At 43.5% G+C, this 23,350-nt stretch overlaps 1 protein-coding gene across 3 annotated transcripts; it reads left to right on the top strand.

Annotated features, from left to right (window-relative positions):
* Positions 1-3,145: 3,145 nt before the first annotated feature.
* On the top strand, positions 3,146-22,129 carry WNT5A (Wnt family member 5A). 3 transcript variants are annotated; one of them, XM_039481494.1, is made up of 5 exons: positions 3,146-4,182; positions 9,711-9,844; positions 10,887-11,152; positions 16,280-16,572; positions 18,221-22,129. In XM_039481494.1, exons 1-5 carry the CDS (start codon positions 4,177-4,179, stop codon positions 18,677-18,679), a joined length of 1,158 nt encoding a protein of 385 aa, XP_039337428.1. In that variant the 5' UTR covers positions 3,146-4,176; the 3' UTR covers positions 18,680-22,129. The 3 variants fall into 3 exon arrangements, with proteins under 3 accessions (XP_039337428.1, XP_039337427.1, XP_039337430.1); XM_039481493.1 differs by lacking the exon at positions 3,146-4,182 and adding an exon at positions 8,043-9,135; XM_039481496.1 differs by lacking the exon at positions 3,146-4,182 and adding an exon at positions 9,261-9,362.
* Positions 22,130-23,350: the final 1,221 nt, after the last annotated feature.

The raw sequence follows: 23,350 nt of genomic DNA, 5'->3' as shown, positions 1-23,350 counted from the left end.
CGCCCCTTTGCCTCCCTCAGCTGTTTTAAATAGAGAGAAGAAATTAAAATTCTTAAAGACTTGCAGGATGGTTGGCTTGCTGCCTCTTATTTCCACTCCTGTGCCCCATGGCTTGAAAACTTGCCTGAGATCTATAAATTCCCTGCTCAGAAATATTATTTTGGCCTCTTTCTTCCCGCCCCCCGCCCCAAGAATCCCAGCAACGAAACTGATTCAGTGTTTGCTTTGATTATTGCCAAACGGCTGCTAATACGGCCGCGTGCTTGTCTTTCTCTATTGATCGTCCTGCGCTAGGCGTTTTCCTCTGTCCGGTAACATTATTCAATTACACGATGATAAACATCACTCTGCAATGCAAACGGGAGGGCTCGGGGCTCTTTATGAGTTTATTTCGGGCGATCCTGCTTGTTTGACTGCGCATCCCCTCCCCCTTTTACAGTTTTCTGCTATTCTTCACTAATTCTAGTGATTTGAGAAATGACCTTTAACCCAAGCAGTTTGCAGACTCCTGGAGGGGATAATAGAAATGCCACAGTAAACCAAAGGCAATAAAATATTATTTACTAGGCATAAACCTAAGGTCGGTCTTCCTAAAAGGAACGAACCAAACCCCCTTATGTTCTCCCCCGCCTGGAATTGGAAGTTTGGTGATCCATGTAATAGATAAATTCCATATCACAGTTTCTGGTGAAGGAACCAAATCTCAAGTTGTGAGGCGTGATTTATTTACCACAGAATATATATGAAGTATTTTCACTCACTAGTATAAAATCAACGTATTAACATGTTACACAGGTACTATGCCTGGAGTGGTGTGTGTGTTTGTGTTTGAAAGAGAGATCAAAATGCCTCAGCAAAAGTTTAATTATTTTTTAAGCTGCTATTTCATTGCGTCGGAAGCCGGGGGCCAAACACATTGTGTACTGTGCCCACTTAGGCGCATATCCCCAGTTGGAGACTGGGCTCTTTTACTTCATTTGTGGAGGTTTAGTCCTTTGCTGTTGATAAAAGCGAGGAGTGACCGTTCTCTTGTGCCTGATGAGAACAGATACATTCTTTGAACTCCTCACTTTTCTGTTAGATATTGATTAGCACGGACTATCCTTACAAATACCTGATTACACATCCACTGAAAGTTTTGAAGATCTACCTAAAACCAGGGCGAGGTTTGCCAAATAACAGGAACAGCTAACAAGAAGAACAATAAATTGTGTTGATAACAGACCGCTCTCTGCTTCAGGTGCTTAGATAAGATTCAAGGTGGTTAGCAGTAATCTGAAGTACTTTATTGCCCCTTAAACCCAAATCTATCAGAATAAAGGATCTGTGCTTTTTTACAGTCCTGTTTTACACAGTGTCCGTTTGATCATTCAATCAGGGGCAAGTGCAAATAAGGCCTCTCATCTCTCAGAATGAGCTTTGGTACAGTTCTTATGTACATTACACATGTGTCTCACAGCATCCTGAAATTTTAATTGCAGCCCCATAGTACTTGCAATCTCGTATTTGGGTTCTAAAAGTTGGACAGGGAGATTCAGCAAGTTTACAAAACAAATCTTCCCTACTCCCTTGCCACTATCTTCCAAAGTAAGTATGAAAGAAACGGGCTTTACAAACGACTTTGATCCTATAGAATGTCTGCTGTCAACAGAAACAACTCAACACGAGCCATAAAGGTTTTGAAAGGACTGGACAAACGGAAGGGTTGTTTACAGAAATGTTAATAACTGAGAAGGAAAGGAATAATAAAAAAAAGCGATGTTTACACTGTGACCTGGCACAAACAGTTACCCCCAGAAGAGTCACTACTTTCTGGTCTTATTGAGAGTGGTTTGCATTGATTAGGCTGTTCAACTCTGCTAAGAAAATTCTGTGGTCAAAGAGCAAAGGACAGTTGTACTTACCTGTGTGCGTGCGCACAAAGGAAAGTTGTACTTACCTCTGTATGTATGTGCATACACACTTATGGGGGGGGGGTATTTTTGTGTGAGAGAGAGAGAGAGACTGCCTGGCCCTGGAAGAGTGTGTACTGCAGTAGTGGAATCAGACCAACTGAGATGTGTTGTGTTTCCCCGTTGGACTCCCGAAGGCATTTTATTTGCACTGGAATGACTTTGAAAGAGTGAATGTATTTATTGATATTGAGGCTGCTTTCTCAGCACTGTTTGGATTTCCCAGCGCTGCTTTGATAATGGGACTCCCCCTCGCCCCCACCCCACCCCAGTGGACCTGCAGTTATAGAGGAATAAAAGGGAAATAATACGGAATTATGAAATGGCTCAGGGAATGCTGCTACTTCCTCACTTGCATGTGAGATGCGAGAAACTCAATAAAACCTTTGGCTGAGGATTGGAGTGGAGAAACCATTGTGAAGTACAAAGGTTTCAGGAAACCGTCCTCGACTTTGGCTTTCATTAGGTCCTGTGTGATTTAACTTAAACTGTTTTGACAACAACCTGCCAAATTTACAGCGGAAATAAACACTGAAGAAGAGGGGAAATCACATAATCAAGCCTGCTTAGGAACCCAGCATTTGTCAAGCGTACGTGGGAGCACATCTACAACCTTGGGCGTGTAAGGAATCACTTGTGAAATGAGAAATTCATCAACAAAAACGAATTATATATATTTGTACGCACGCGCAAAGCTTTCTCGTATGATACATAGTGTCTGTATTCATGTATGGAGATAACGTACACATGGTGAATTATATATAAAGTTGCACTACCCAGGGTATGGTTCGCGTATTTGTGTCTATACTATCGCGTATAATCACGTCTCACGGATGGTGGGTTTCCTTTTACGGGGTGGGCATGTAGACAGGTTTTAATCACAGGACTGGTCCTCTCCGAGCCAGCCTAGGGGAAGCTGGTCTAATTGGCGTTTCCGCGTAGCTTGCAGCATTGATGAATGAGGCTCTAGCTAAAGCAGGCAGCAAGTAATCTGTAGGAATGCGGCTCCTTCCTACGAAGGATGCAACTGACGGAGACTAGTTTGAAGGGCGGTGGGTGGGGACGGTCCTGTGGAGCATCTCTGGAGTGCAGAGGTTTGCGTTGGGCTCCTGTCTGTGGTACAGCTTTAAAACCCAGTCTGGTTTGCCATAGGTCGGCGCAAGGCGCATGCGCACCTTCTAAAGTTTTTCGGCCGCATAACTTTTCCGTGCACTGTTCAGCGGCAGGACGACGAGGAGAGCCGCGAGCGATAGCGACCTCGGGGAGGGGACGGGGGGAGCGGGCTGTCTGCGGCGCGCGGGGACCCAGCCGAGAGGCGCAGGAAGGAAACGCTTGGCCGCCGCTCCGGGTCCCGCCTGTGTGTAACTGGTGCCCGGCGCTGAGGGGCTTTGCCCGGCAATGGATTGGGAGAGTTACAGCCCCTGAGCCCGGGACCTTCCCCCGCCTCCTTCCCGCAGCGCCTCTTGCCCGAGTCCCCGTCTGGGCTGCAGGAGAAGCCGCCCCCTCTAAGACGCGCAGCCCCCTCCCCAGTTGCGCCGAAGAGTCAAATCCGGCTTCCCCCGGTTTAAAATGGAGGGACGCAGCCCGCGGATGGCTCGGCAGCCCCGGACACCCAGCCTCTAGGGGAGCGGGGGGGATTCCTGCGCTTCCATTCACGCCCCTCTCCCGCACGGAGCTTCGGCGGGGGCCGAGAGCGCGCTAGGAAGCGAGCTCCTCGCGGGGCTGCTGGGGAGGGAGCGGCGAGCCCCGCTCCGGCGGCGGCGGTGGCTGTGGCTGCACCACCTGGGCTGGGCTGGTGCAAAGGATCGTAGCCCAGGGCGCTTTCGCGGCAGCCGCTCCCGAAGATTGTATTGGTTTCCCAAGTGTTTCCGCACGATCACGCCCACGGGGCGCCGCGCGCGCGCGTGTTTCGCTGGAAAGCCCTAATTACCGCGATCGCTGATGGACCTTGGAAAGGAGCCTGCCCTGGTGCCCTGCTCCGCGCTGGGAGCGCCCGCGCCGGACAGAGGTCTGCGTCTGCCTGGGGTCAGCTCGCCGGGCCCCAGCACTCCCCCTCGCCGGGCTCGCTCCCTTCCTGGCCCCTGGCAGCCGCCGCCGCCCGCTGCTTTGGAGGATACCGCATAGCTCCTGCGAGCCTGGATTTACTCTCGTCGCCTCCTCGCCCTTTCTCCCCCGGGCCCCCCTTGGATTACTTGGCTGCTCGTTCTCGGCGATTCCCCCTGCAATGGAGGTGAGTCCTAGGCTGGGATGAGGGGCTGCTTGTTAAGACGCTGAGCTCGCTTGTGTGAGTCCGGGGGGTGGCGAATTTACAAGTATTTCGGTAGTGAGATGTGTGGGGTTCTCCCCCTCCCCCCACACAAACAGCCTTGGCGATTCTCTGTCTCCCCCCTCTTCCCAATCTCTAAGCTTTTCACTCATCTACTCCTGCTGGAGATGGGGGGGGGGCTGAAATACCCCACTTCTTACGGCCAAATTGCCCCCCTCCGCCTATCGTGAACCAGTTTCTTTTAAAGTAAGTGAAGAGTCTTTAAGATGCTTGTTTTAATTCAGCTCTCCAACGCTGTGCATCTTTTTCGCAGCCTCTAGTAACCGAAGTTTTAAAGACATCTTTCCGGACTTCATTTCTGCGGAGAATAGCCATGGAGGAGTGAGCAGGCAGTAATGGAGGCCTGTACCTTTAAGGAACTCTGGCTCAAGGCCAGTTTAGAACCTGGCTTTTTTCCCCTTCCCCCTTTTAATTTTATTCTAAATGTTGGAGATTGTCACTTGGCATCTGTAAAGGATTCTGCTGCTGGGCTCTGCAAAGGAGAAACGAGGTTTTTCGGTGCCCCTTTGATGCTCTAAGGGACTCCATGTTGGAAAGTCTGTTAGTTAGTTTGTTTGTTTTTAATTGTCAATTGCATGCTAAATTAGTTACACTCGGAGGGTCACGGAAAGTTCAGTTTCTCGGAGAAACGAATCTTTTCTAAGTTCATTCAACTCTGTCAATGTAAAGTACGGGAGTGTACTTTAAAAAAAATCTAGGAAAAAAACCTCTCTCCCTTTTCTCCATGAATTAACTGTATACAGTGGTGTCTGAGTCAGAGTAAGTGGCTTTTTCTGTAAACTTGAACCCTACAATCTTGCAATACGCGGACCCCTTTTTATTGAAAACCACTGGAGGGAAAAGGGGTGGCATCGCTTTTGTAAATCGTTTGCTTTGAAACCACAGAGCAAATCAGTATACAGCAATCGTTTCTGCATTTTACAACCCACCAGCGCCGAATGGCTCTCTGGGTGCCTACTTACCAAAGGCAGTGCTCACATAAAAGCTACCATAAAACCAGATGCCTGAACAGGCTTTCCAGACACCCTGTATAAAAACAGGATCACAAGCGATTCCAGGGCTGTGCTGAATCTGTAAGAGTCCATTTTCATCTTACCGAAGAGCCTACCCCCCTTCTCTCCCTCCCGCCACCCGCCCCAAAAAAGCGCCTTACAAAGTTCAACTGGTGTGTAAGACTTTGGGGCCGATAGCTGGTACTTCCAGGAGTTTACTGATGGCAACTTGTTAGCTGCGTGATACTGAAGTGGCTGCAGCAGCGGAGACTGACCGTAACTTCACCGACCGCAGGTGTCTCCTCTCTTTCTCGGGCTGACTTCTCAGACTGGAGTCCCAATAAATGGTTAAAATTAAAAAAAAAAAAAAGGGTTAGCGATGGAGCCCCTCGCCGAACCAGGCGTCAGTCCTGGCGGGGGTTCTGGCGGCTGAGGCTGCCCCCTGTCGGGAGAAGGGCTGCATGACTCCCCGAACGGGTGCCGCCGGGTCCAGGCGAGGCCCGCTTCGTTCCACTCCACCTAACGAAACCCGCCCGACTCCTCTTCCGACAACGTTCCGGGCTGTGGGTGAATGACCTAGTGTCCGACCAGCAAAGTGTAATAACCCCCATGTAAAGACTCCCCAGCCGTGCAGTCGGAGTACAGGCCGGAGGGTTTTGAGCCAGAAAAAAATGTTTCCAGCGTCCTAACCTTCCTTTTACACCTTCCCTTTCTTTTATGCCTTAAAACCACACCTACGGGCCTGCGCTGGTTGCACTAGGGCCCTCGTGCGTGAGACACTTCGGAGTGAGAACTGTTACAGGAGGGGGGAGCTGCTACTCCCTTCTTGACCTTGCCCCAGCTGTTTACTCCTTGGGATTTTTCTGGCTCTGCGGGATTTTGATGGTAACTCCTTTCTGAGCCCCCCTCTAAGGCCTGGCTCTGCTCACAGTGGTGCTCCTGGAGGTGCGCACTCCCCTCTGCGAGGCTGGCCCGTTATACGCTGGAGGACTGGCTGCTTTTGCTGGCTATGGAGAGCCTGGGGTCTTGACTCCATGAACCAGTTGACGTGTCAGTGATTTGCAGTTGTGACGCTTAATCTCCCCACTGCAGAAACGCTCGGGAGGGTGTCACTGGCAGGACGCCTAGGAACCGAAATCAACTTCGGTTGCCTGGGTGAACTGCTGCCCACGGGCTGAATCCTCTTATAACCGCCCGCATTGTCCCCACAAAGTTCATTTCTACCCCGAAATGACATACACACCCGCTCGTTTCACATCTGCGCTACAGATGCTTGCGAAGACAAGTGACTAGTAACTGAGTTGGAGCAATGTCTAATTAGTTGCTGTCAGTAGGAGCCGATCAGTGAATTAGGTTTCAGTTTGAATCCCTTTCTGGGCACCGAAATATCCAAATTCGTCCAAACCCCTATTTCGGGTGTCTGAGGCTACTGCCAATCTTGCGAAGTTAGTTTATGGTGCATAAATCTCTTTACGATTTTCTAAGCCGCTGCTAAAAAGTACATTTGAATTTAATCATTACGGCGCCCTCCGCAAACTGTCACTTATACACACATTAATTTCCCCAGATTTAATTCTTGTAATTTAGGAGAGGGCCAATCCGAGTTCTAAATTTACATATTTTCTTTGTCATATTTTTTAAAACCTTAGTACAGTATTCAGCGCACTGGGTGATTTGCCTGGTGTGAAACGCGAAGTGGGTGGAGGAGGGAACCATCTACACCTAGTAAGAGAGAACAAGCGGATCTAAAGTCCCGAGTGCTACAGCCCTGCATCCCAAGTGACAGGGAGAGTGTAGCTGTAACAAAGATCATCACACGCAGGCGGCTGCACGCTAATCCCAGTTTTCTGTGCCCTTGAATGCTGTGTGTGTCCGGGCAGCTTTCATGTTATCAATTTCCTGTGTGTTGCTATGACAGTTGTTCTCTCTCTCCAAACGCCTCCCCCAACAAAAAAAAAATTCAGGAAGAATTAAGAGCACCTTTAATTCACTACTAACGTTTTGAGAATGAATAGGGAGCCCCCAAGTGTTGAACTGCCTTTTTAAAAAAAATTAAATTACTCCCTTACAAGTCCTGCGTTATGAACGAAAGCCCGATCGAGTAACCTATTTACTGGAAGTGTTTAACTTATTAATTGGCATCGATATTTTATGCGCAGGCAGAGACCTTGGGATGTAATAACTCACTCCAATTTCTGCTTGTACATTTCCGTTTACCATTGGCTTTTCTGCTGCGCGCATTGGCCGCTCTCCCCTGAAACCTTGTAAAGGCAGAGAGTTGGCTGCGCTCATGGAAGGGGAGTTTATTTAAACACAAAACAAAAACACAGGGCTGGATTTATGGATTTCAGAGCAATGCCCTTTTGTAACTCAGGATTATTTCAGCCTATTCAGGCGAGGTAGGAAAAACTGGATAAATACAATGGAAACCCTTCGGCACAAAGTGTTTAAAGCCATCAGGGGAGTCCTAGCTTTTCCCCGTCATGCTGAGCAGGCAGCAGTCGAGGGGATTCTGATCCCTAGCGAACTCCGTGCGTGTCTGCGCCTGACAATCCGGATTCTCCTTCCCTTCATACTGTTGGGAATCGTTGAAGGTTTCCCGTAACAAAGAAATTCTCTTAATCTGTGGGCATGAGGCTCGCGCTCGCCCCTTCATTTCCACTTCAGCTCCTTCTGAAAACCTTAACCCCCCCCCTCCCCATTAGGCAGCTGGGAGTGTTTAATAGCAATTAGACCCCGGGCTAATAATACCCATCCGGAGCAGGGCCTCTGCCGGCGATTCCAATCGGAAATCGGAGTGCGCGGAGCTCCGGAAAGCGGCCCGCTTTCTTCTCCTCGCCTGGGCCGGGAACAGGACGGGCTCCAAGTGCGCGCAGTGTCCTGCAACCCGCGCCCCGAGGGAGCCTCTGGCGCGCCGCTCCGCCGCACCCCGGGGAGAAGGGCCTCGGCGGGTGCCCGGGAGCCGGGAAGGCTCCTTCCCGGGCTGTGGGCCCCCGCCAGCCCCCCTGGCACTGCAGGTGCTCCGCGCCGGGCAGTCCCAGCCTCTCCCCCAGCCAACCCACCCGTCACTGAACCAAACCGTTCCCAGGCTCCACTGGCCGCGGAGCTCAGCGCCCAACTCCCCCGGGAGCTCGGGCGCTTAGTGTCGGCGCTGACGGACGGGGGCTCCCCTGGGCCTCGTTAGCGGCCTCTCCCCCCGGAGTGGCTCGCTGGCTCCTTTCCTGAGAGCCGGCCGGAGCTGGGCTTGCGGGGCGCCCGCTCACTGGCTCTGGGCGCGCTCCGTCCCCCTTCCCGTCCCCGGGCCGCTGCCGGGCAAACCTGCGTCCCAGCTCCGCGCTCCCTCTGTCCCGGGCACGGAGCTGCCGGCTTTTCCCGCAGGGGGGGCTGTTTTGAATCGACTCCCAGCACCGTGTGGTCACTCCCCAGTCCCCGTGCGCGGGGAAGCCGGAGACACAATCCCGACCCACGGGCGCTGCGTCTCCTGGCAGAAGGAGACGCAGAAGGTCCCTACCCGACCTCCAGCTCCCATGCGTCCTACTTGTAGTGACGGCGCAACGCGATCCTGTTCCCCCCGATGGTGAAATCAAGCGGGAGAGCCCCCCACACCGGCATCTTATCCCGTGCTGCCTTGGTGGCTTTCAGAGCTCTCCGGCCGCAATCAAATTGGGGATCCCTGGAGGGCCCAAATATCTGTCTCCCAAATGAGGAGAATCGGAATCCTCCCTTCGGGTTAGAGAGGCATTTTGAGCTGGGAAGGAGAAACGCGCGTCGCCTGACAACGGAATGAGCTTTGCACATACTTTCTCGGACGAGCTCTGCCTCGATGGTTCTCATCTGGAAGCAGCTCCCAGAATGGCCCATAAAGGTGTCATTTGTGTGTGTGTGGGGGGGGGGGGGGGTTTGAGGACCGGGGAACATCCATTGTTAGTTTGGAGTTAATGTAACAGCTGAATCTCCCTGCCCTCCCCATTCCCAAAACACCCCCACAACTTGATGCATCATCTTCACTTTGCCCTTGATGTGTCTGCTCCACTTGTTGCTTCTCCCCTGTCCGGGCACCCTGTAGACTGCTCCTAGAAGAATGAAGGTGGAGTAAGTTTTTTGCTGCTGTTAAAGTGTGCGACGGAGAATAAGGGATTTTTCTAAGAGATTGGGTTTGGCACCGAGCTTTGATTCAACGGCACTGAGACATGTCTGTAGTCGCTGGGCAGCCCTACAAGCAGAATCGCAGTGAATAAAATTTCCTTGTCAGGTTGCGTGGGTGGACTAATTTGGACTAGAAACTGCCTGCATTTTGCCACCAAAAACTCACTTGAGAGAAGGGCAGTCAGTCAAGAGTCAACTTAAAAGGGACCCAGGATACCTCTCTTGTTTAAACTTGTATGCTTGAAAATGATCTGAGAAACAATAAACAATCTGTTCCTTTTATTTCTCCTCCAGAAATCCATTGGAATATTAGTCCAAGGAGGTGCTATGGGGACAGTTGGCAGTGCAATGGCTTCCAAGTATCTCATAGTGGTTCTGGCCATTTTCTCCTCTTTTGCCCAAGTTGTAATAGAAGCCAGCTCTTGGTGGTAAGCATCTTAAAATATACTGACTTTATTTAAGAGAATATCTTGAATTGTTTGGTTTTTATGTGTATATATATCTTATCTCTTCCTAGGGAAAGTGCTGTATGAATAGGAGATTTTTAGGAATACTCAATTTCTGGAATAACTGTAAATCCAAAGGAAATTTATTTTCACCACTGTTAAAGTAGCAAAATTAAATTTCTAAATGGGTCACTTAAAATCTCATTCTACAGGGTCTGAAATAACAAATGTAAGGGAAAGCACTGAATACCATGTACAAAAAATTCAACTCAGAGATTTTTTTTTTTTATTTAAACAACTTTCTAAATAGACCCAGGAGCTGAGTTTATTTCTTGTAGCTGCTGGGGGGAAAACTCTAGTTTAATATCTGGATTTTTTTAATGTTTCTATTATTTGGAGTTTTTTTTTTAAAGCAAAACCTCTACTCAGTTGAACACTTTCTGACTAGCAGCCCTGTTTTAATCATGTGAAAGCACATATGGGCCTCCTTTTAAGAATTGGGAAAACATGATTAATTTTGTTTAGTGTCTGTACGTGCCTCTGTATCTTTTCTATCAGTTAGAAGGAACTAGTAGTTGTCTGTAACAGCATCAAGCTGTTGGTACTTAAGCATTTCCTTATTTTCTAATAATTGCATAGACTGAAAGTTGAGGTTGAAAATTCTAAATCGTGTGGTATGCTTGGGGGGAGTTTGGTTATTATTTTATGCACTTCTACGACTAGGCAGTTGCTTGGGACTTCTTGTAACTTTACCATACCCACAGAAATTTGTAGGGATGGGATGAAATTTGAATCCTGGCACTCAGGTACATTGAAGTGTTGGCAAAGACCGTCATTAAAGCCTGCTGCCATCATTCTGTACATGTGGCCAGCTGTCTTCTGTGCAGCCTTTAAACAAGAGTTGGATGATCTTCACTGTTGTTCAAAAGTTTTTCCTCTTGGTCACAAGAACAGGAATGGGTAGTTTTATACTCTAATATTGTATTTGTCCTCCCAATGTTAATCTAATTCTTTCTTTATGCAGGTCTTTAGGTATGAATCATATGAATCCTATGAACCCTGTTCAGATGTCAGAGGTATATATAATAGGAGCACAGCCACTATGTAGTCAACTAGCAGGACTTTCCCAAGGACAGAAGAAACTCTGCCACTTGTATCAGGACCACATGCAGTATATTGGAGAGGGGGCAAAGACAGGCATTAAGGAATGCCAGTATCAGTTCAGACACAGAAGATGGAATTGCAGCACTGTGGACAACAACTCTGTTTTTGGCAGAGTCATGCAGATAGGTAGGAAGCAAAAACTTTCTGATCAAACTGTTGCCTAAGAAGATGTGTGATATTTACTTAATGTTCTGTATTAGACACTGTTGCCAAGTTCTTAATCTTTGTAATTATAGCTGACAAAAAAACCCCTATTTTTAGTCAGAGTTGATTTTCCGCTTGTTCCCACCCCTCAAAAAAGTGACGGCAAAAAAAATCTGAATATAAGAATGCAATAGGAAAGAAAAAGTGGCACTAAAATACTCATTAACTTTAAGGTAAAAATCTGAAATAAAATAATGGTATGTTTAAAACTAACTAAAAAGTAGTAGTGTGTGGCAAAAATATCTGTGTTCCAAAATTGCTCAGGCTGTCTAATAAATTAATTTTATGTAGCAGTTAACTGACATTCTCCATAGTGTTTATAAACAATGCCTTCTCATTTACTGCCAGGTGTGGCAAAATCCTTCTATGGTTTAAAGAAAGTTGGCTTTATAACAGAAAACCGCTCTATAATCCATACAAAATCAGTTTTATCAGGACAAAGTGCACTTGTAATTTATGTTGCATATAATAACATAGCTGTTAGGAAAGGATGTTGCAAAGGAATCTGCCTATCCCAGTGTGCTGGGGTCCCAACCTCTTTCCTGTTAAATCCATCTTCAAAATTCAGTTCCACGCAACCCACATAGTACAAATAATTCTTTATAATTTAGGGGCCCAATCCTGTTCCCATTGAAGTTTATTGCAAAATCCTCATTGACTTCAAGGGTACAGGATCAAGCCCAAAGATGGAACGTTCCTCTGAATTTTCCAGTCTTCTCTATCTACTGAATCCTTAGCCAGAGGAATCTACTTTCTATCGTCTTCTGTGTTTTATACAGCATTTGTACTGGCACTTAATCTCAGCATTGCGGTAGCTCATAGCTTGTGCACGGTAGCTTTTTAATTTGAGATCTAAATTTAAATCCTTTTCCAATGCTTTCCTATCCTGTTTCAAAAAGAATGGTTTAAATTACATTAAAACAACTTTATTTGTAAATTGCTTAGCTCTCGCATAGCTTGAAGGAATACTGTCAATTACGTTTGGCCCTAAACTTAACTTTTTGTAAAAATAAAGCTTTTATAAAACCTGAAATGAATAGAAAAGTGCCAGAGTTTAAAAATATCCGAGGAACAGTGTCTTTTAAACAAATAGATATTCCCCGGTCTTTTTTTGCAACTCCAGCATTGAGAACCTAAAAACTAAACTCAGTTCTCATTGTTCAAGCTGAGCAAGATCCAAAAAAGCAAGATAAGCATGAAAAACAAATGTAACAACCTTGAGACTTGTCAGTTTTAATCTTCTTGAGGTTACAACTAAAACTAGTAAAAAAAAAAAAAAATGTTGAAATTTCTGGCCCCAAACTTCAACTGTTATTACTCAATTACATTCAGCTGATTCAGTGGTGTGAATTAAGATGGCAGGATCGGGCCCATATCTGTATTGCTAGTGTTTCCAGCATGAAAGGTTCACACCTTCAAGAGTGTCACACATCTGGTCCCAGGGGTTTATTAGAAGTTGAAAAACTTTGCCCTCTTCACTACTATATGACTGTATTAATTAATATCTATGTAGCAATGTATCATGTAATTAAGCCACTTTTAGTAACTGCAGATACAAGTGGGTATATCCAACACTTAAAGATCCTAAAATGTGTATTAAGAACAAGATAAGTATTGTTGTTTTATAGTTGTATTATTTTACATTTTGATGGGAAGTACATGGCAGGCTGTTGTTCCTCTTGAATAGGAGAAAAAAGTCTGCAGTCTGAGTCTGATTATACTTAAACCAGTGTTCCATTGGTATAATAATTTGATTGTCAGTAGAGTTGCTCCTTATTCTCCTCAGTGTGAGATGATCATAACTGGATCCTGAGTCTGCATAGTTTTGTAGGATTTTGTCATTTATGTTAATGACTAAAACATAAGTAATTCTGCATTGAGGAATCTTCTTAGAAAAGCACTGACTTGATAGTTTATCTGTGGTATTTATTACACTATGTCCATTTATATTTTTTCTTCCAGGATTTATCAGGCAAAGTTATCTAAAGCTGTACCAATAAACCAAGCATTGAGTATAGAAACTGAATATATAGTTTACTGAACATTAAATTTACAGGGCTTTTATTCTGTTACCATAGCTTCCTCTCAGTTGATCATTTCTTAATTAGACTATTAAAATCCTGCCATATGCAATATATTGTGCTGTCCTTTAGTTTATTAATAAGCCTAGAACTAAGGCATATTTGGACTGCATTTAAAACATAAGAAAGGCATATTAACATAAAACAAACTAAATGGATCTTCTCAACAACTGCATGGGAGAGAGGTCCAGTCTAATCACATCTGCTGATAGTTTTGGATGCTCTTGAAATACAAAACATTCTGTTTGTCCTGTATCTTATGCCCAGATTTAGATAGATTTTGTTTCTTAAAATATATTTTTCTGTGGCACTTCTCTAACCAGTAATATGTAAATGGAACAATGTCCTATTTTTATGTTACATATGAAGGACATAGAGGAACTCAAACATGTTTAGATGGTGTGTTTTCTTGCAATGGCCACAACAGAGATGGATGCTGAAGTGTGGAAAAAGACAGACATGTGGGTTGCTGGAGGAAAGCATGTTTGTGCCTAAATATTCTGGAAAAACTATTCCAGAGCAATTTATCCATGTGGAAATGTGACTCCTATAATGTTGCCAAAGTTAATGAGACATAGGGTGATGTGTTGGGTTAATAGTGGTTGTGCAATCTAAAACTGCCTGCCCTGAGATCAGTTTCAGTGGATTAGCCAAATTTTGCTTTAACTACAAAATGGAGTTGAATATATGCAACTTGCTCTTTTAGGGAAAGTTTTCTCTCACTCATGTTCCCCTTTTCACACCCTTCCATCACATCCTTTCTTCCTTAAGGATTCCTTAAAAATGCACCAAGACCTTAGCTAAAAAACCTGAGTTTTAAAACTTTATGGAGTACACAAGATAATTAATATGTGTAAACCTGAGCTAACCATACATTTTTCAAAAAAAGATCATAGACAAAGGAAAAAATTCTGCATTCCTTACCTAGGCGAACATCCCATTAACTTGAATAAGGACTGCAGAATAAATCCAAAACATTCATTACAGTACAATCCAGAATTTAGCTTTAAAATCTGTTCAAGCAGTTACTCCAGTTAATTTATGGTAAATTCAAAATAAAAAAACCATATAACACCAACATTATTATGACCCCTTAGACTACTCTTGCGAACCTTTATACTCAGGAGTAACCCATAACTCTTGCAAGTAGTCTCATGAGTGAGTATCTGCTGGAATGGACCCTAGCACTGAGGGGAAGGGTGGTTCTGATTCTACTGTTTTTAGAAATGGTTTTCCCCAGTATATGACCTCTGATTCTTTTCATTTAAAGAGCATAAATTATTTGAAAAGGCAGCAGTTGTTACATTAACATAGCTGCTCTGAACATAGTGTTAGATCTATGTTAAATACAGATTAATTGTGAGTACTGTTCATAATATACGGTGGTGCCAACAGGCCTAAATCAGAAGTGAGCCTTTGGTGGCAGGCCCTGTACAAACAATCCCTGCCTCAAAGAACTGTTATCCAAAAATCGTATCTGACAAAACCCTGATTTTTACAAAAATGTTCCTTTTGCAAGCTTGGAAAATTGAGGTTTACCTAGACCAACTCTATTTTTGGACTAAAGAATAATAATAAATAGATATATCTCCAATTATTATTTTTCTCCTGGATCTGGAAAGGACCTTGAAAGGTCATGGAGTCCAGCCCCCTGCTTTCACTAGCAGGACCAAGTACTGAATTTGCCCCAGATTCCTAAGTGGTCCCCTCAAGGATTGAACTCACAACCCTGGGTTTAGTAAGGCTAATGCTCAAACCACTGAGCTATCCCTCCGCCTAAGGAAAACTAACAGTTAAACTAATAGCTAACTCTCTTTGATTTTCAACGTCAAATTCTGTTTTAGCCTGATCCAACAGTCATTTTGGTAGTCTTTCCTGGAGAAGGACTTCGCTGAGCCCGGTATGTTGAAAAGTAGCAGTTTTGGCCCTACTTCCTGATAAGAAGAAATGCAAACTTCCAGAAGGGTCTATAATGTTAGCCTTGTTTTCATGAAAGACATTTGTTGTAAAATAGAACTCTTGCCATTCCTGAGAAAGGAGGTGGATGTAGCTGGGTTCTAGGTAAAAATGGATCAGGGTGATGTCTTGTTGAGGAAGCTGTTAATGAATTTATCTTCCAGTGAGGATATCCTGTGACAAGCACATATGAACAAAGAGCTTTTTCTGTCATCACCTTGAAAGAAACTTATTTATCTTAAAATGAAAGTTGGAAAAACTTGAATGTAAGGGAATCAGTCCTTGGCTAAAACATTTAATACACTCCTGGCCCAGGCTCGCTCTTCTCTGCAACTTATAGAAATGATTGGCAGTGGCTTCTTTTGCTGTATGAAATCTTCCTATTGGTTGGGTTATTAGATACTAGTGGGCAGTGGGGTATTATATCTTTATTTTTAAATAACCCTCTTCAAAGTTGCCGGCCAGGGCAGGGCAGAGTATTGACAAGTATCATTCTGGTGTGCTCTTTCTTTGACACCAGCAGGCTTTGTGAAATGCTGTAATTTTAAATAAATTGGAATAAATGAGTGAAGTAGATAAATCATGTTCAAGAAGTAGTAATTTAAGGAACAGACTTCTAAAAGTTGTATTTAACATCTTTAAAAAGAGAAGATGGGAAGCAGCCAGGCTCTCTAACCCCTGGACACAATTATTGTTGTAACCCATTGCTAAACATACTCCTAGGGCTTGATTCTCCTCTCATTGTTGCACCACAGTGTTCCCTGGTGAAAACCAGTGTGAGAGGAGAATCCAGCGCCTGCTCTTCATAACTGAACCTCCACTTTCTGTCATTGATTTGTTTGCTTTTATGGGGGAGGGTGAGGAATAAAAATGTTTCCATGGAGACCTCTTAGGCTAACGCACACTTCAAAACCCCATGAACTTCATATATAGCAGTTCCCCATGCCCTGTACTGAATGTCATGGAACATGTGCAGACTTGCCTTTAACACTTGCTTTCTCTTTCCTTGCAGGCAGTAGGGAGACTGCCTTTACTTACGCAGTCAGCGCTGCCGGGGTGGTTAATGCAATGAGTCGCGCCTGCCGAGAGGGGGAGCTCTCCTCCTGTGGCTGCAGCAGGGCAGCCAGGCCCAAAGATTTACCCCGGGACTGGCTGTGGGGTGGCTGTGGGGATAACATCGAATATGGCTACCGCTTCGCCAAGGAGTTTGTGGACGCTCGGGAGCGTGAGAGAATTTACCAGAAAGGCTCTTACGAGAGTGCTAGGATTTTGATGAACCTGCATAACAACGAGGCTGGAAGACGAGTAAGTGGCTGAGTGGCTCCTTCCCCTTCCCCAAAGCAGCCTGCCTGGGAAGGGACACACCTAATTAATGAGAGAGAGATAAAGAACGGTGGCACGGATAACTTTCTCTGAAGGTCCTTAGCTCGTGCACGTGTTGGTTTTTCAAGGAAATATTTCCTTTGACTTTCTTATTAGTCCTCAATGAAATCTGCTGGAGAGCTCAAAAATCAAAACCTTTAATATTTGGCCTTCTTCAAATGCAAGGGGGAAAGCATGTGAAGTTGGGTTTAAGTATGGGGAGGGGGAGAGAGAGTGTGTGTATAGGAGTATTCCTGAGTGACAACACTACTGCCATTGGGTTTTCCATTCCCTATCCCATAAGATCACTGGGAGAGCAGCATATCTTGTCTTCTTCCATGTTCTGTTAGTTACAACCCTACAGTTCACTGTGAGTTTTCTGCAGAATAGAGTTTTATTGGTTTATATTTCCAACCAATCCAGTTTGCTTTGGAGGGAGAAGAGAAGCACCAAACTCCCCAGAGCTGAATATTCTTGCAGGGTTAACGTAATTTCCCTCACCCCTTTTGAGGATGTGAAAAGCTTATGATTAGACAACACCCTCCTCTGTGGTGAAACATGTTTTTTTTATGGCCTTTTTTTATCTTGAAAATGCCTTAAATGAATAAGTGTAAACTTTTTTTTTAACAATACTATGAACTCAAAGAGCCAAAGTCGTTATTTTCCTAGAGCCTGTGGTGCCAGAAATAGTCTGCTGGCGACTTTACTCTTGTGTTTGAAGGTGAGGCTGGATGAAAGATAATTGAATATTAATATTATTTAAATGTGAGAGGAGGGTATCTGAAAGTAACAGAAAGGTCAGTTTACTACTAGAAAGAAGAAAAATAACTTTCACAGTTGTCTACAGATACTTCGGCATTTTTTTTTCCCCCTTCCCAGCCTCCTCTTTGCAGTGCCATTTGGCAGCATCGAGATTCTTTTTAAATGTTGGGTGGAAGTTGCATACAGTATCCACCTAATGTGTCAGACCCCAGGATTTTTGGGGCAGTGTCAACACTTGACTCTTATTTCTATTTATAAAGCGTAAATGACTGAGATCTTGCTGCCAAAGCTTTATAAAATGGATATTGCTGCGTAGATCAATCCCCCACCCAAAGGTGTTTGGGGGTTTCTTCTGGATGCAGTCTCTCTTATACTGCAGTATTTTGGATGGGAGGGTACTGCTGAGCCAAGAGCAGACAATCAGCTGCCGCATAGCCTGTAATAGAAGAAATCTTAACTCTTTCTCTAGTACAAGCCTCAAACTGAGATCAGTTGAGAGAGTAAAAATAAAATAAAGGGCTGGTTGAAATTTCTCAATGAAACAGCAAAATCCTTTCTCCTGCAATAGGCAAATTCCTAAAATTGAATGCATCATGAATGATTCTACTGAGGACTTGTGTGCACACTTAGGGGGTGTGCATGGTGTGTGAGAGGGAGTTTGAGAGCTCACTCTCTTTGGTGTGGGTGGGGGAGGAAAGTAGGGGTGAATCAGGGGCTTTCTTCCCGTGTGTGTAGGGGTGATGGGGATGTTAAGGGAGGGATGCGCTCAAGCTATGTAACAACCACATTGATACTTTTGTTTTCCCTCCTCCTCTTTTCTCTCCCTTAGACTGTGTATAACTTGGCTGATGTGGCCTGTAAGTGCCATGGGGTGTCTGGCTCCTGCAGCCTGAAGACCTGTTGGCTGCAGCTGGCCGATTTCCGCAAAGTGGGCGATGCTCTGAAGGAGAAATACGATAGCGCTGCTGCCATGAAACTCAACAGCCGGGGCAAGCTGGTGCAAGTGAACAGCCGCTTCAACACGCCCACCATCCACGACCTGGTCTACATTGACCCTAGCCCCGACTATTGCGTGCGCAATGAGAGCACCGGCTCCCTGGGCACCCAGGGCCGCCTCTGCAATAAGACCTCAGAGGGCATGGATGGCTGCGAACTCATGTGCTGTGGCCGGGGCTATGACCAGTTCAAGACAGTGCAGACAGAGCGCTGCCACTGCAAGTTCCATTGGTGCTGCTATGTGAAATGCAAGAAGTGCACAGAGATCGTGGACCAGTTCGTGTGCAAATAGGGGGTGATGAGGTGGGAGGTGCTTCTCCTACCTGCCAGCAAGGGTGCTACCCCCAGGACAATCTCCACTTTATTTATAGAGTCCAATGATTTTTTTTCTTTTTTTTATAAAGGTTACAAAAAGAAGTGACTGGAACCTTTTCTGCACCCATCCTAGGACTGTGTGTGGTTTATATTTTTGGCAATAATGGGGGAGAACCCAAGAAAATATTTATTTTACCCAAAAAAAGAGACTTTAAAAAAAATAGTGTAGTTTGAAGGGAAATCCAACATAGCCTAACTTAGTCCCATGAGTCATAGTACATGTGCAGCCAGCAAAGAATTCTTAGGTGCTTGGGATCTGAGAATGATCCTTATGAACACACTAACCCACAAACCTGTGCATAATTTTAGCTTCAGTGACCAAAAGTAGTCTAATAGGTGCATACAAAGCTGATCAATACATCCAGGGGTCCATAAAAGGAGGGCTGGTATATCCCCAGGAGGGCTCAGCACAAAGCTACGATGATGTCAATCACATGACTGCAAGGTGCTAATTTAAATGTGAGATAATTAAAGGGTACGAGCGCATAAGACTTCTAAAGGGTTCAGCTATGCTATTTAGGACCTAAAGTCTTGGGCCAGTAGCTAGCAAGACCAAGAAAAAAATCTGCCTTGATTAACACTAAAGGTGTACATCAAAGCAGGATGTGACCCATCAGCTCTTCATCTAATTGTGTATGAAGTGTGAGTATTCCATCTTAGCAAGCAATGCCTTACTGATAAAGAATATCAGGAGCAAGTGACCTTTGAATCTCACCGAACAGTGTGCTCTGGTCTGACCCAATAGAAATTGCACCACTGCAGCTGTTTCACTGTCCTACTCTGTGGAAAGCCCTTTAGGAAACAGAATTCCCCTAATTTGAAGTGCCTTTTAAAAAACAAAGTGGTGTGATAGCTGGCCAACTTTCAAAACACAGCTTAGTAAATAACCCCTCTTATCCAAGGAAATTAATAATTAACCATCAATCATTCTTGAGATGGTTGATTTATTGTGGATTTTGGGAGAGCTTTGACTTGAGGAGACAATAGTTTCATGTCTTAATGATGTTAAGTGGCTATTTTAGTTCAATGAAATATTGCAGCGATGCCAAATTTATCATCTGATGTCTTCAGAACACGTGCTTTAGATAATATATTGCAGGTATACACTAAAACTGTTCAGACTGTACTTGAGCAGTTACATATATACGGGAAAACTGTGGTCTGCTGGTGTCTGATATTTCAGAGCTTTTTGTACATATATATTTCAATACAGCCAGTGATTTTTATAAAACTGCTAAAGTTACAGAGGCAGTTCATCAGTTAGGAGCATATTATTCCCCCATTTCCTTTTACAAATCACTTTTAGGATTTTTTGATATTGATTCTAGCATTCTTGGTGTCATAACACAAAGGTTTTAAGAATACTTTAAACACAAAGAAGTAAGCCTCTTCTTAACCTAAGGGGGCTTCTTGAGCTACAGGTAGAACAGATACCATGCACTTGAATTCACACTTGGTTGGAGACTGCTTCTCTCTTCCACTTTCCTGCAAGGGCATTATTGATTATCATTGAAACAGAAACCTTAAAATTCCCTAGCACAAACTGTATTTGGCCCTTCGTTTGTCTTAAGGTTTTTTTTAATTTTTTGAGATGGAAATCAGTACCTACTACAGCAACTTCTTGTGTTTCCCCCAATATAGCGTATTTACAAGAACACAGTTAGCATTTGTCATTGGTTCAGAAACCTCACCCCAAATCATTCCCATCCCATAAATTAAACAAATTGGCATTCAATACCAAACAAGTAAAATCCTCCACTTTAGCTTAGTCATACTAAAGCCTTAACTTCTCACAAGCCTATAAGCTGTTGCATTAAGTTCATCTTGATCATTTATCAGCTTTTTAAATGCTTTATTGCTCTTAATTTATTAAGAACATATTTACCCCTCTCTTCCAGATGTTTGCAAACCAAGTATCTTAAAATTAAGAAAGGCACTACTTCATTGAATATGTCACTTTTGGTTTTTATTATACAAAAACCATAGTCATTTTTTATTTGCTGAATCACATCTTGTTCCTTTTTTAGTGACTCCTGTCTGTGAGCAGAGCTGAGTCTAACGATCCTAGCTTTTAAAATACTATTTAATGTAAAATATTTTACTTGTCATTCAGATATTATGTAAATCTTCTATGTCATTTCCTCTGTTTGTTCTGTACATTTAATGTACATATTTCTGTCTTGCGTGATTTGTATATTTCACTGGTTTAAAAAAATTTTTTGAAAGGCTTTATGCCATAATGGAAGATAGACTATAAAAATAAAACTTTGTATGTTGGGAAGTGGTTTTAATGATCTTTCAGAGGAGGATTTGTTAAAACAATGAAAAGGTTGACTTTTTAAAAAATTTACTACGTGGTAAAACAAGGAAGCGACCCTATGCCAAACACACAAAGTACAGCTTGAAATTTTATTTCTATATTAAGAACGCTTACCGATGTAACAACTTTTTTGGGAAAAAAAACCCTTATGACTGTGTGCACCACAAAATATTCTGTAGATGGTTAGGAGCCCAGCTGACAAGTGGCCAAAAGAATTGAATTATTGAACAATTATGCATGTAGCTTTCAGTGTTTTAGCGGTTTGTTTTGTTTTGAGCAGTTTTGGAGTCATGGGGGCCTGATCCTGTAAACCTTTTAATCCTGTGAATAGCTCTTATCTGAGAAGCCCTACTGGCTTCAACTGAGCTGCTGGTGTGAATCAAGGCTTTATGCAAGAATAAGAGTTGGTAGGACCTGGGGACTTGTAGCTGGATTTTTTTTTGTCTGACTACATTTTTAATCTAAAAAGACGATTTTCTATAGTTTCAATTAAAAATCAACAGTTCTGCCCAGACTTCTTGTCCTGAAATTTGGAGTATGTATAAACATAACAAGTGTTCTTTTTTAAAAGAGCAGAATGACATTTTACAAGCAAGGAAGTAAACTAGCAAAGGAAAACAAAAGTAAAAAGCAAAGCTGTCCTGAGAGCAGCATCCTCTGAACTGATTTCCTGAATGTGCCTCTGAAATCTTTGCCACAGCGGAGAGCTTGATAAATTAGCACCCCCTCTTTTTTTCTTCTTTTTCTTTTTTTTGTTCCAGGATAACCTTCTAACATACTGAAACCCCTTCTTGGCTGCCAAGAATGTATTATCCCACAAAAACAGTAGACCAACATCTGTGTGTTTTAAAATAGCGATTCTGGGCAAATGCAAAGTTCTGTGGTCCTATTACTCACATCTGGTTCAGTTTTTCTTTAGTTGTATATTGACCAGTGTTCTTTATTGCAAAAACACAGGCCCTATTTAGAAAAGTCAGCATTTTTTGGACTGGATTATGTTCAAGCTCTTCCCAATAGCAGGAAAATTAACAAAAAAAAATTGATTAGCAGCACCGAACAGCTTAGCGTTCTTATTGTTGTGATGTTGCCAATACCAATCTTCAATCTGCTTTTGCCAAACGTTATTCAAGCCATTGGTTTTATCAAGAAGTGTACCAGGAACAGGGAGAAAACTCAGAGAAGTGAACTGGAACAGAGGCAGGCAGTGTATGGAAATGGAAATCAAAAAGTTTTCCATCTCTATAGAGAAGCTTTCAGTTCTATGATGTCATACACATGCAACACAAGGGTTTGGTACAAAGCGTGTAGAGTCTTTCCAGTGATTTCAATGGACTTTGGATCAGACTCCTTAAGAGAGAGTGCCTAAAATATTGCAAAAGTGCGCTATAAAACAAAACTTTTTCTTGGGGGTGGGTCATATTATTTCTCAATGATCATTTTTGTCTGAAACAGTGAAACAAACAAAAATAGTCTGTTTTTTAAAGAGAAAACACACACACCAACCAAAAAACCCCAAAGCCGTTTCTATAGGAAAAGTTACACAGGCTGGCATTAAAACCAAAGTTCTGAACAAATTTAGAGACCTGATCCTAACGTTTCACCATTTAATAAAATCTTTCTTTTTCTCAACACTTCTATCAACAGTCCAAATTAATTTCACTCTGAATTTAAAACTAGACTGGAAACTTTATTAATATTTCAATATAACAAAAGACTTCTAGATTGTGATTATTTAGTAAAACAAATCAATGACAACTGGATCCAGCTACAAAATTAAATCTGTTTTTGTTCATTGTCATGTACTATTTGTATTAAAACAAAATATTGTGTGTGCAAATTCGAACAATCTCTGGGCACAGGGAAAAAAGTGGAAGGCTTATGTATCAGCAGTGACATATGACTTATGTATGAACTCCTTTGAAAGCTGCAAACTTTGACTTACTTTGTTGAGCCAGCTCTGCGGTCGGTCCCAGCATTCTGTAATCTCTTCCTTTTAATTCTATTGAAATAGCATTTAAAAACAAAAAAGAAAAAATCTAATAAATGAAAATATAGGGAAGAACCATATTCGAGGGTAGCATGTGACTTGGTAGATGTAGTTTAAAAAAAATTGTGACTTCAACTTGTAATGCTAATTTATTTTGCGTAATCCACATTTCTGTTACATGAGGGTTGTATGCATTTGTTGATACTACGCTGATAGTTTGTATAGCTGTTGAGCCAAACTTTGTGCTCAGTGAGACCCATGCTGTTGACTTCAGTAGTGCT

This window comes from Mauremys reevesii, linkage group 7 (assembly GCF_016161935.1).
Source record: "Mauremys reevesii isolate NIE-2019 linkage group 7, ASM1616193v1, whole genome shotgun sequence".
Classification (NCBI taxonomy): Eukaryota; Metazoa; Chordata; order Testudines; family Geoemydidae; genus Mauremys; species Mauremys reevesii.
The sequence above is the reverse complement of the archived record's forward strand: the minus strand, read 5'-3'. Positions and strand labels throughout refer to the sequence as shown.